General features: G+C 43.7%; 1 protein-coding gene across 5 annotated transcripts in view; it reads right to left on the minus strand.

Moving 5' to 3' along the window:
• Positions 1–13606, minus strand: part of SUCO (SUN domain containing ossification factor) — a 580289-nt gene that overhangs the window by 452951 nt on the left and 113732 nt on the right. For all 5 annotated transcript variants that reach the window (XR_014960616.1, XM_085601647.1, XM_085601645.1 and 2 more), the window contains exon 3: positions 5173–5283. Coding sequence is in view for 4 of the 5 variants with exons in the window: in XM_085601647.1 (XP_085457773.1) it covers positions 5173–5283 (111 nt within the window). In the remaining variant the exon portion in view is untranslated. The remainder of the gene's footprint in view (positions 1–5172; positions 5284–13606) is intronic.

Genomic DNA, 13606 nt, shown 5'->3' on the forward strand with positions numbered 1-13606 from the left:
GAAGACTGGTACCACTGATCTTCGCAGATGAGCTGTGACTACTGCCATCACCTATGTGAACACCCAAGGGGCACTGGTAAGGCCAAAAGGGAGCACGGTATACCGAAAGTGCTCGGGCCCACAGTTAACTGTAAGTAATGTCTATGGGCAGGCAGGACTTGGATATGTAAATAAGCATCAAGCAAGTTCAACGCTACCATCCAGTCTCCTCAGTCAAGGGCAGGAAGGACCTGGGCCAAAGTGGGCATTTTTAACTTCTCCTTCCAGAGGAAGTAGCTTAGTGTCCGGAGATCTAGAATAGGACACAAGTATCTGGTCCTTCTTGGGCACCAGAAAGTAGCAGGAATAACAACCACGCCCTACTTCTGCCACTGGGACGCTCTCTATGGCCCCCTTGGCCAAGAGAGCTGTAACCTCACAGAGAAGCGCCAAATGATTCTCTGACATTCGGTCATAGGAGGGTGGCATGGCAGGAGGGGTAGTCTCGAAGTGGAGGGAGGAGCCTCTTCAGACGATTTGCAGAACCCACCTGTGCGACGTAATCGATTGCCAGCGGAGGAGGTGATGGCGAATCCTGCCTCTGACTGGCCGTTGATGGGCCTGAAACGTCAGACTAGGAAGGTTTGGAGGCAGTGGCAGGGGGGCAAAGGGTGGACTGGCCCACCTGCTGGCTCCCTGATCCATGACAACGCAGGGTCCCACATTTGCGGCCACACAGAGGCTGGACAGCTAACAGGACTCAGTGGCTTGGCAGGACGTGGTTGGGCGCCCCTTCTATAGCCATGAAAAGAAGGCTGGGGTGGACAGGAGCTAGACGTTAGACCCAAAGTTCTGGCTGTAGCTCAAGAATCCTTGAAGGGCTGAGTCTGTCTCGTCATCGAAAAGGCGAGTGTCATCGAAGGGCATGTCCAGCAGAGAAGATTGGACATCCCCCGAGAAGCCAGAGGTCCTCAGCAGGCGTAGTATCTGAGAGCTACCGATGTCCTCACCCAGGTCCATCTGCCAGTCTGGTTCTTCAGGCTGGTCGGTTGGAGGGTCCAACTGCCCCTTCCATTCCTCTGCACCACCTTCTAGCCCAACATTAACGCCAGGGATAAACACAGGGACAAAAGTCCCTTCCGGCGTAGGAATCAACGTAGATCCGGCTCCGTGTCCACTTCGGGGACGAGGAAGGGGGTCGGTGCCGACGGGGGGGCAAGGTTGACGCCAGGAGCATCTTAGTCAAGCTCGACATCAGGGAAGGTCAAGTGAGATCGCCCGGCATCGATCCAGATCCAATGAGCCCATGGGGGCCCTCTGGAGTCGGGCCGAAGTCGTTGGCGTCAAAGGCCTAGGGCCCCCAAACTACTCAGTGGAGCCCAAAGGCACACCAAAGGAGTCAGGCTGCCCAAAACTGAGGTACAGGGCCTCATAGAACTTTTGTATTTGGACAGGAGATGCTTCTGCTCCTGGAAAAGCAGGGAGGCGCCGAGTCATCTCAGAATGAGGCTCTGGGGATTGAGATTTCGAGCGACGACGCTCTGATTCCTGCGCCAGCCAACAGACGGAGAGCAGTCGAAGAACGCCTGTGTTTCTTCGACTTCTTCTGGTGTTTGTCTGAATTACCCAACATCCCGACGACTTGGAGAGCAACGAGGAGTGTGGGCTCCGCAACAGTCCGAGACCTTCCCCTCAAATGAGAATGGGAGACGTGGAGCCAAGCACCAGGCCTCCAACAGCTTTCGGGACTGCTCCGGCAAAGCCTTCAGGTTCATGGCCTGGCACTCGGTGCACGACTTCAGGTCGAGGTGGCGCTACAGACACAAGAGGCACACAAGGTGCGGATTTGTCATGGACATAGTCCGAGGACAGGAGCCGCAGGGCTTGAAGACGGTCCAAATTTGGGACATCCTCGACGCACCAGGAGTACAAGACTCAAGAAAAAAGTAGACAAAAACTCGAAAAAGTCTAGCCAAAAAATGGCTACGGGGTAGCTCTCTCTGGATCTGCGATTAGGCTGGCATGGAAAAAGAAAGAACTGACGTCAGCGCACATAGGCGGAGTCTATATAGGTCCCGCAATGTCATCCCGGCACCCACTACGGATGCGGAGCCGACCGACGCCACCTACGAACATGCAGGGGCACTGCTGATGAAAAATCTCAGGATCAAGACTGACGCCTTTGAAATTGTAAGGTAAGGAATCTACAACCAATAGCCTCTTTCAGGTCATGTTGTTTTAAATGTTTTGGAAATTGAGGCGCTGTGTGCCTGTCTAGCGTGGGACACGGATTCTGGTATCTGTAAGTGGTATGCCCAAACCAGAATATGGGATAGTGGTGGGAAGTAATAATCACCAAAACTATTCATTTGATGAGCCAGCCACTTTGGGCAAATTAAAGAGGAGATTATAAGACACAACATCACCTGGAATGATATTTTGCCTGTGTATTTCCTTAGAAAGGATTGTGTTTCTTAAACGAATACACTCTGAAGAAGTTAATATCTTTGAACGAATAACGTTGACTAATGTACTTTTTCAAATGAAAACAGAGAGAAAATAGATGTGATTTGGAAGTGAAATAAAAAGAGACAAGAACTTCAGATATTTCGATTGGACTCAATTTTCAATGCACCGCTATACTTAAATATTCTCCGACATTGAGGGCTGTTTTCGTTTTATCTCACCATTCCATGTACTGCATAAAAGCTCAAGCTTTGGCAAACAAAGGATTTTAAGGTGCTGGGGGAAGGGTCAAGTGCTGCTGTCACTAAGTTGGTGTCTGACGCAGAAGCATGCAGCTGAAAAGACACTTCTCTTGGAGGAACATCAATCTCACCCCTGGGCTACCAAAAGGAAACCAGACTGAATCCTATTAAAATTAAAATATGACTTGGCAAGTATTTCTCTTTACATTCTGACACTTCCTTATTCTTTCTAAATTCTGTTAAGTTTCCTGTGTCCAAAGTATTTAAAAAATAAACCATGCCACTTCTACGATGCCATCTACAGAGACTTAAAACACTGAATTGACTGTACAGTTTTAAGATATCAGAAGATACAGATTAGCTTTTCCTGTGACAATATGAAATATGTTAGATTTTTTTAAACCATTCTTTACAAATACTCGCAAAGCCAACAGCTCAGTATTAGCATTATAAGGGTGCGACCTACTGATTTTGCCAATGCTTGTTGAATGATCAATTCAATTAGCGCAGACTCCCATTAGAACTTCACAGATGCATAAACAAAAGGTATACTTCCCATCCATACCATAAACCTAACATCTGCTACAGAACCACCGAGTAACCTTAACGAGTGAGTAGGAGGCATTTAGCGTTATCAATCAGAGCTCAAATATCAACAGTACAGAGCGAGCACACTGAAAAACAGAAATGCTATTTTAGCTACAATGAAACCCCCTTTTTTCCTCAAGAGACACGTACTATCCGGGGAAAGGAGTGTTAAAACGAATGAAAAACCACAGAGCAGAAGTTATTTACCGCAGGCAAATACATTTAAATTGCCTAAATGTCCTCAGTTGTACTGCTGTTCAAGGTATTCTACGGACCCTTAGCATTCCATGTAAAACGGAACATCACTTTCTAAATAGAAGAATATATTTCTAAATATGAATACAAGAATGTTTGCACACCCATAAATTACCCAGTGGTTAATAAAAGAAACTTTCAGGAAAACAAATAGTATTTTTCTCTTCAGGTTCAGTTTTTATTGGTTCACAAAAGAAATATTTTCCCCCAATCCATGAGTTTATGGAACGGATCCACAAATGCCTGGAAGGTAAATAACGTGGCAAACTATTCAGTATTTCATTTGTCATTAATCGGTGTGTTTAATTACTGTTTATAAATGTATTATTGCAACATTCATACAGACTTTTACAGGGATTTTGCAAAATGTGCATCAAGTCCAACGACATCCCATATGTAATAGCGATAGAACGTTTCTATAAATCATACGCCCTTTGAATGATGAACCAATATAAGTAATAAAAATAGTGAGCTTCAATCTTAATTTAAAATCCGTCACAGAAATTGTGCTTGTATATTTTGCTAGTACTAAACACACACTTCGAAACGTAATTGCTTTTAGGAGCTGTGCACTTAGTTTGGATATATAATGAAAAGTAACAGTTACAGTGAGATTTAGTAGGCAGGAACACCTGAACAGATGGGATGTAAACAGAAGGATACTTTGCTACACAAGAAACACACTGACACGCGGCTCTAACATGTGGAACTATGAATGCTGTTCGTAGTTACAATGGGTACAACCAGCCAACATTTGCAGGCTTAACAGAAATCAAAGAGGTCAAACAGGCATAATGTACTAAAAATACATAGTGGAGGCATATTCGATAGCAAGCATATAACGGGAATATGGAGGAGAGAATGTGTGAACCATCAGGTTACAATAGTTGGGAGTATTTATTCTGGTCTATATGATAATCCATTTTATTGTAACAAAATCTGAGATACAGTGCAACCTTGTCTTCTGGGCCCTAATCTGCAGCATACGAATCTCATCTGTTATTATTAATTACCAGCTTTGAGCATTTGTAACTAAAAATGCGGCCCTAACTTTAGACTCTTTAGCATAAAGAACAAAACCAAGCATCCATGGAAAGAATAACTGTCTTGCTAACACATTCTCACTTTTTAAAATCTAACGTCATATATCTCGACTCTTAATTTATTAACTTCACACTTATAACTAGCGTCCGCCGATCAGAACAGGCTCATAATAAAAGTAAACCTGGGCAGCTACAAGCTAGGAACACACACCTGGACTCGACTGATTAACAATTGTGCAGATATGTCTTAAAATATGCACGCAGCATGGTGTGCCCTTTGACTTCAAACTTGATCAAGGCTATCTCATAATACTCATAAGAACTAGCAGCCTGATTAATGTCATATAGGTCAGACTAGTAGTCCTTGGCGAATCGGGGTGCATCAAAAGCACCAAAGACAAAGAAAATTTTGAGGACAGATGGTAAATCTTTATATAATGTGTCCATACCTATCAACAAAGCATGTCCCCAGTATTTTACTAGTTTGTCAGATTTGTTTGGAAGGTAGAAATCAAATAGCACATGCATGCATAACAAGTTGTTTGAACAAAAAAAAGTTTCAGATTCATCCAAGGCAGGCTCCTTTGGGAGCAGCTCACCTGATCATCCTTTGTGAAATCTACTACTAGATCATCGTCTGCTGTTTGACTTGGTGTTTTCAAGCCCAGCTCATCCGACGGCTCAAGTTGTAGCGGTTCCTCTACTTCTTCCTGAAATAGAAATATACCAAGACATAAACATGGTAACCGTGTGCCATAGAAGTTGGTTCAGGCAGCTGAGAAGAAGGCAGAGATTTAATTACTTTCTATACAATGACTTTGCTGCCCAGCCTACCAATGAGCTAACCTGTTGCCTACTACTGGACAGAAAGTAGACAAATACAATTACACAAGTTCAAAATATTTCTAATTTGAGAAGCAAGCAGACTTCTGGATACGCACAACCACCATCCCAGAGTTGAGTAGTAAGCTTGCAGGGATTATCCCTTTTCCACCATGAAATAAGGCTCAATTATCACTCTTTTCCCAGGTTAGCAGGAGGTACAGAAAGTGCCCGACACCGTTACTTATATGAAGCTGCTGGTTTACCCCTATAACCATGAGCATCAGTTTTCCTTCATACTGTGGAGGAGCACAGTTTAAAATTTCTTATCTGCACCTATACCCCTTTCTAAGTGAAATATGAGGAATGGAAAAACATCATATACATGCTTTTTGTCTGCTACAATTTTTTGTTAACTGTCATTACAATTCATGTGTAGGAGCACAATGTCTCCATTTATAATGCCCCTTAAATACTTACTTAATAGTCGGTAGATTTATAATCATTAATACCACTTTCTAGGGGAGGTGGAGGAGCTTTGCGGAAGAGTGAAAATTGTCCCAGCTTCACAGGCTGCTGGTACTTTAAGGCATGAAGGACCTCTGGCAAAATGAGCCACATATGCTTGACACTACATCCAAGAAGGATCAACTGCTTAGTGAGAGATAAATGAGGGGCAACTCTAACCTGCAGTGCTCTTATAGGATTGAAAGCGAAGGAGAAGGCGCATCCAAGGAAAGCTAACAGGCATTGGCCCAGGATTTAAACCAAGATACACTAGCACCATCTCGAAGAGTCAGAGGGCTGGCACAACTTTGATAATCAGGTAAGCAGTACAGAGAGGATCCAGACGAACAAGCACTGCCACGAGGATCTACGAGATACGAGCAGGAATTTACATGTTCTGAATTGGTGTACAAATTCTCAGGACTAGGACTGGTGCAGTGTTGTCTAATAAATGGAGGTTTGAAACATCCCTGCACAGTGTGGCAGGCACCTCACAGTGCAGGAAGGTTTGAAACATACATGCACCGTGTGGATTACTGTTGGAACCTGACTGAGGGGACTTGACTCTTTACTTCCTTTGGCTAATCATCACTTGCCTCCCCCTCAGAGTAGATGAGGATAAATAGGTCCTGAAGAAATGCCTAGATCCCTATGGACTGATTAAGGCATGAAACATGTTGACCCCTTGCACAACTCACTAAAACCTTAGAACTGAGAAGGATTTAATCCTTCCTCCTCAGTCCACGACTCCTTAGTCTGTGTTTATTCATGGCCCAGGTACTCCTTGAATAAAATGTGTCTGGAGAATCCAGGAGCCATTTTTAAACCACAGGCATACGATCCCTTTTCTACTCACTACACTGAGGCACCCTCTAATTACATCATTTTGCTTCACGACGGCAAACAGAGAAGATCCCCAGCAAAGAGCCCCCCTGCAGGGCCCGTTGGGCATTGCAGAGCCGGCCCAAAGAGGAGCTGCCCTATGATGAAGCACGACACCCCTCGGGTGAGTGAGGGCCCTTGCTCTTTATTGGAGCTATCCCCGGACACACAATATTGTCCTATTTAGCACCTGTCAGCAACTGACATTCTTGACGTGACTTGCCACACTTCTCATCCTGTTCCGCCCCCCTACCCCTCCCCCCGGAACAGCTTACCCTCTTCTCTTTACCATGAGGTGCCTGCCACACGGTGCAGGAATGTTGAGTGCCCCCAAGGGCCGACTGCAGAGGGCCAGGGGGAAAAGGGGCTCTGCTAAGGGCCCAAAATGTCACTTTGACAGCCTTTCCATGTCGATAAGGCCGACATGGAATGGCTGTAGGAAACTGACATATTCCCAACGGCGGAACCGCCATTATTAAGGGATTATGCAGTCATTCCGACGCACCAACTGAAGAGCCATGGACGGTCCCTCCGCAAGATGCCTCAGCCCGCTGCATCGTAATACAGTGGGAGGACCGCAGGGTCAGATGTCAGTGGGTCCGAGACGGACGTGCCATTATTCCACTACCCCAATCTGGGAATTGGCAGTTCCTGTCCGTATAACCAAGAGAGCAACAGAGAGGGTGGCATAATTCCGATACTGAGAATGCCAAAGTAGCGCCAATAGATAAGGACTGCTCCCAGGCTCCTCAAAGTAATACCAAATGCAGACCATTCCTTATATCTTTATGGAAAAAAGGTACTGACTGTTTTCTTGTTCTTGTGAAAACTAGTGTAGGTTTCTTAAATGAAAAACCTCGAATTTGCAGATCCTTCTGCCAGAAAGAAAACGGCTACTAAAGAGACTGTTTAGAAAGATAAAAAGCTTTGATCTAAAGGTCCGTTCATTCATAAAGTCTTTACAAAACAATGCTGCCATCACACTTCGATGCTAGTCCTGACTACAGATTAAACCAGGAGAAATCCATCAAAATGCGGATAACGCAATTTTAGAATGAGAAACCTAGTCATGTCTTTTGAGGTTCCAAAATATGCTTAAAGAATTTCATTTAAATGATAATACTCACTTAACATGAGGTGAAAGAAACTGCATGAATAAATACAAGGAATTGATAAGTCAAATGACTGAATTTGCAGTTTACATCCAATTATCATCTGAAAGATTTAACCCCTTGCATGCCCGCCCCTTTCCCCGCCCAGTGCCGCTCCTTGCATTAGCGGGCGGAGTTCATGACGAGCTGGACTCGTCATGGGCACAGCGCCACCGCAGCCCATGACGAGTCCAGCTCGTCATGGGCACTGAAGGGGTTAAGTTCCTCTTTTCACAATGAAACCTTCAGGTCCAGAAGGGGTTGGGAGAGATGATTAAACTAATCTCTTTTGCAGAGACAAATAGCAATGGTCTTTCTGAAGACCAAGAAACTGGTTCCTGAACACAAAAAATGCAGATCTGAACACCATAAATGGGAAGGCCACACTGGACTGATAAGTAACGTGGCTAGGTGGTGGAACTTCTGAACTTTAGTAGTGACAGAAGAGGTCCTCGTGAGCAACAGAAATGAGACACGCAGAAAATGTCTTTTCAAACAGCTAATTATGAATGTCCCTAGGGAGCTTTGGTCAAACTAAGAACATCTAGGGAGAGGAGTTGGCCTAACGGCTAGGCGGTCGACCTCAAATCTGGGGAACCGGGTTAGAGTCTCGGCAATGACTCTGAACATCCTGTGATTCTGGGCAAATCACTTAATCTCCCCGTACCTAACAAAAATGAATGTGTCCTCATGTAAAGCAACTGGTGCTATGTATAGTGCTCTGATGTCAGATATATAAAACTCTGTAAAATAACAAAAATAAAAATATCTAGTATTGTCCTATCTGTAACTGATCCGTATGAAGGTCCTATTAATGTATTGATAGGTTAGAACTGTAAGACTGGAAAACATGTGTTGCTGTGTACAGGTCCATTACAGATGAAGTATCTGGTATGTGCCGTTGGCCAATAAGGATGCCAAGCATGCAAAAGGAACAGATGAGCATTGTTCAGCAAAACAGAATGAGTGGGCTACCCCATATGGGAAGCCAGCATAAGCACATACAGAGGAAGCTGTCAAGATGCATACAGTTTCTTTTTTGATATACACACATTTCCGTCTGCTGCTACCTTTACACTCCAAAACAGGATTCTGCATTTGTTTTGTAAAAATCACTAAGCATCTAGAATTAAGAGCACAAGATTCAAGGAGCAAATGGGTTGGGACATCACAAACATGGAGAAATCTCTAAAGGTTTCCCAGATGACTTTTCAGAATTTCATCCTACCCTATTCTACTGATTGTCTAGTGATTGGAAAAACCTTAAAGAAATTAACTTAAACGTAACTACCAAGCTTCCCTTTCTTCGTATCTAGTGTATAAACTGCCTTCTACATGACAGTTTTCTTTGGAACATATCTGGTTTCTCTTCTTCCCATTCCCCACCTACCCTTTTTCTCTGGGCATGCACAATTCATTTAACTGAAACACCTGGGGAAGCAAAATATGACTTCCAAGACAGCAGTTTAGATGCAGGTGACTGCATACAGCTAATTGCAGACTAATAGGTTTGCAATTACTATTCATCCTAAAGGTTGTGCAAGAAGGTCCAAACCCTAAAAAATGTGGAGAGGAAAGCAAACGCTACCAAAGATGAGGTATGAGTGCAAAGTGCTGCCTCAAAGATGGCAAACCCAAGAGGCAGGTCTGTTTGTTGAGTGACCAACGTATACATTACTTTATTTATTCATTCATTCATTCATTGACCTTGACTGAGTCCCTCTATTAATAAATTATCTTTACATCTGAGGAGTAACCCGCTCGCTTAAAAATTTGCTAAATAAGAGGACAGGGTAGGAAAACCACCTTGCAGTTAGCAATCAATCAACAGCATTCTGGAGAACAAACACGTCATCACAAATGTTTAGGGTTCAAGTATGAACTTTAAAGTTCTTCAGACAAATTACTGTATTATTTTTGGATCGTAAATTGAATTTCCAGCCACCTCCTCTGAATCTCTAAAATTAGTAAAGGAACAGCTTAGCCAAAATGGCTGGTGAATGATTTCAGCAATCATATACCTATATAAAGGAATCTTGGGTACTGCAGGAGATATAGGACAACCTGACTGAAATCAACAGGAAAAAACAGTGTCCCTCAGACAATTAGACATCAATATAGTGAAATGCTGCTAACGCTATCCACTTAAATTTGTAGTACCCCTACTTACAGGACTACATGATGGCAATCAACCTCCCCTAGAATCAGAGGGACACGCACAATGAAGGCTGTGTACACCAGAATTCCTGGGAAATCTAAGAGTGTAACTTCCCTAGAGAAGCATTATCCAGCACACCAGTGATACAGGGCATGGGTAAAATCTCCAGACAGCAGTGGGAGAGTAAACTGAATGGGTGTGGGGTACTGATGAAAAGCAAATACTTGTCTTCAAGGCAAATGTCCCATTTGCTGCTGCAGAGAAATAGCTATCGTAGGTAATATGCCAGATCCCGAAGGCTTAGAGAATTCCATTTAACTCTGAACAGAAATACCCGTAAAACTAGGTTTTTGAGCCAAAATACTTAAAACATTGTAGAGTAAAATGAATTGAATTCATTTGCACAAAAGAAAAACAAGCACTGACATAGCCAATAGGTCTCACCTCTGGGACCTTATAAGTGTTTAGCCATGCAACACTTGATGTTGTTGCACCAAGGATATTGTGCTGGATAACTAAACACTTATAAGGTCCCAAAGGCGTGACCTATTGGCTATGCCAATGCTTGTTTTTATGTCACCAAAGTGTTATAAACATTCCTAGTGATAACTAAATTCTAACTTTAGGTACATTAACCAAGTGAGCTTTCACCTTCTTAACTCAAAGTGAAGATGTGATACTGAAATATGAGCTCTCCGGGATTGGGGAGGACGAGCAGCGGGGGTTATTAATCCCATATAGATAGGCGTACAAGAATCACCATAGCAAAAAGTGAACTCCCTAATAAGAAATACCGCTCTTAGCCAGTTCCATACACAACTGCAGAAAACAAATGTATGTTTCATACAGCACTTCCAGCCGCTGCATTGCATTTCCCCAGAATAAACAGCACATCCATACCAAACATTATTTCATAGGAAGTGTGCACTACCACTCCATAAAAACAAATAGCAAAGAAATTGATAATAATTTGCACGCAGTCGTACTAAAACCTGTCGACACATTAACCCCCAACAAGGGAGGAGTAGCACTGTACTGTGACCCCTTTACAGGCAATGAAGATAGCCCATTTTAGGATGGCACTGAACAATAAAGCGCCTTGATTTTCCCACTAACTTCGGAGACCCTTAAGTATTAGTACATGCACAAAGACATGTTTAGAACATGCACCTTTGAGGCTTTCTGGATGATAACCATTGGCCCGCGGTTGGTGCCCCTGCACCAACCACTTACAGTCACCAGGAAGAAGATATACTGCTGCCTTTCATATGGCACAGATTTCCTAGAAACAGACAAATCTCGCCTCTTGCTCCTCGCTGTAACGGAGAATCAAACTTAAGGGACTCATCCTTTTCCCTAACTTTGTGGCCTCTCTCCTTGTCAAACACAGCAGTGCTGTGGACTTTAACTTCGGAGTACGGCTGCCATGTTATAATCTGGCAGAAGCCTTAGAAATCCAGCAGATTTGAATTAAAAGTAGTGATGTTCCGCCTGACTATAACATGGCGCACCCACAAGTCAGTCAAGACTACACAGTCCAGCAATCTTAATTTCTGCGTTAGACTCTAAAATGTCAAAAATTACCGTATTTAACCCTCTGCGGCTTAAAAGATCCTCGACTACAATACAAGTTGACTCCGTAAGAAGAATCAGGCAATTAATGCACTCGAGTGAACTCCACACAGTTTTGAATCATCGTAAAGTAGCTTAGAGAATGAACGCACCTGCTGCAGAGCAGTGCTTTGTCTTCAGTTTGTGGTCTGTATAAAATAGCTGAGCTCGCCGATTTCATGCATTTGTCACACGGTCCAGCCCTGGTGGAATAGCTCGGAAAATTATGCAGTAACTGAAAACCGCAGCACTCAATTTACAAAGCATACATTTGAAACCCTGCAAATTGAACTTGCTTCTTTTGCATTTTGCGTGTTCACCCATGACTTCTGTAAGTGAGCGCAAGCTAAAAGTAAGAAAGAGAAGGATATAAACAGAAGTGTACTCGAATGATTGAAAATGTTTCCGCGAGTGGTGTGTGCGTGTAAGCGTGCATGCGCAGTCGGCTCTTTTTCCAAGCACATACTCGTGCTTGTGGCGCAAGGTGTATGACGCCACAAGCACGAGTACGTGCTAGGAAAAAGAGCTGAACGACGGGTAAAGGTCCTCCTACGCAGCGCATGTGCGCTGCGTAGGCGAGACCTAAAAATAAGCTGTGGTGATTGACCCCTATTCTTCAAATTACCTGCATAGAGGGCACCGGGTAATAGACTTTGATAATATTTTATTTACCAACTCTATTTGAATCTCCAAGACTCACCTCATCCTGTGTGAATCAGACTCCAGAAACAAAGACTTTTTAGGTCTCGCATAAACTATGCATGCTCGGTCTCTTTGAGTCATTTTGTTCCCAACAGTGGGTTTAGAAGCCACCAATTGCTTACCATGCTAGGCTTCATTAGCATTCATTTGCTGTCTTCTTACTGGTCAGCTGCTTAAGGTTCCTTCCTCTGTGTTTCTGTCCCTCTTTCCTGGAGCATGGACGCCTTACTTGTGTCATACCACTGCTCTTTTATAGGCACTATCTTTTTCTTTGTGATTAAACACACTACAAAAATGCATGTGTTTCAGCTATCTCCCTCCTGTACTTCTACCCCGTGTTCTTACCGCCCACTGACTCTCTGCTGTTCATCTGCTTGCACCCAGCCCCTCCCTCCTACCCTCCCTTGTCCATGTTCCCTCCTGACCTGCCCTTCATGATGCCTTCCGGTCCCCTTACTCTAACCCCCCCCCCCACACCTTTCACACCCACTCCCCTCCCTCCTGCACCTCCTTACCACTATGCAATTTAAAAAAGAAGCACTGTGATACAGTCGATACTGGATGCTTCATACTCCTTTTTTTCTTTCAAAAGCCTCAGTTGTCTGTGTTGTGCCCACACGCTTGCCCTCCCTTTGTGTTGCCTGCCGACCAGCCCTCCCACAATAAAAAAAAATCCTTAACACTGCTAATGCAGGATTATTTTTTGAGCCATGCTGCACTGCAGCATTGTTGCTGTACAATATGATAGAAATATCGGCAAGACCCATTAGCTTTGCAAATGTTTGTTCATTTAAGAGCAAGTTTGGGATCTAGCACTTGTAGAATCCATCCACAATATTGAAATAATTGAAAAACTGAAAGAAAACGTGTGAATATTTAAACTTATTTTGTCTTTTGCTCCCGGAAAAGACTTTGTGCTATAATCATTCTGAGCGATCTTTATAAATGGGTTGATGATGTGGAGCTCTTGTGCTAAATGGTCCAGCTCCTTTTCACAGACTTCCATGACAATTGAGGATGGAAGCTCTGCACATGAGAAAAGGCGTGCATTGCACCACAGTGAAGGGAGTTGGCATATTCCTGCATCTCGCTCTGCTCAGAAATAGGGCAAGGTATATGGTGGCCAAAATATTCTGGATTCTGAGCACTAGATAAACAAGCAATGGCAAACCCAACAGGTCTGAGTTTACAGTATAATGC

The sequence above is a fragment of the Triturus cristatus genome, chromosome 4_2, assembly GCF_964204655.1.
Source record: "Triturus cristatus chromosome 4_2, aTriCri1.1, whole genome shotgun sequence".
NCBI classification, from domain to species: Eukaryota; Metazoa; Chordata; class Amphibia; order Caudata; family Salamandridae; genus Triturus; species Triturus cristatus.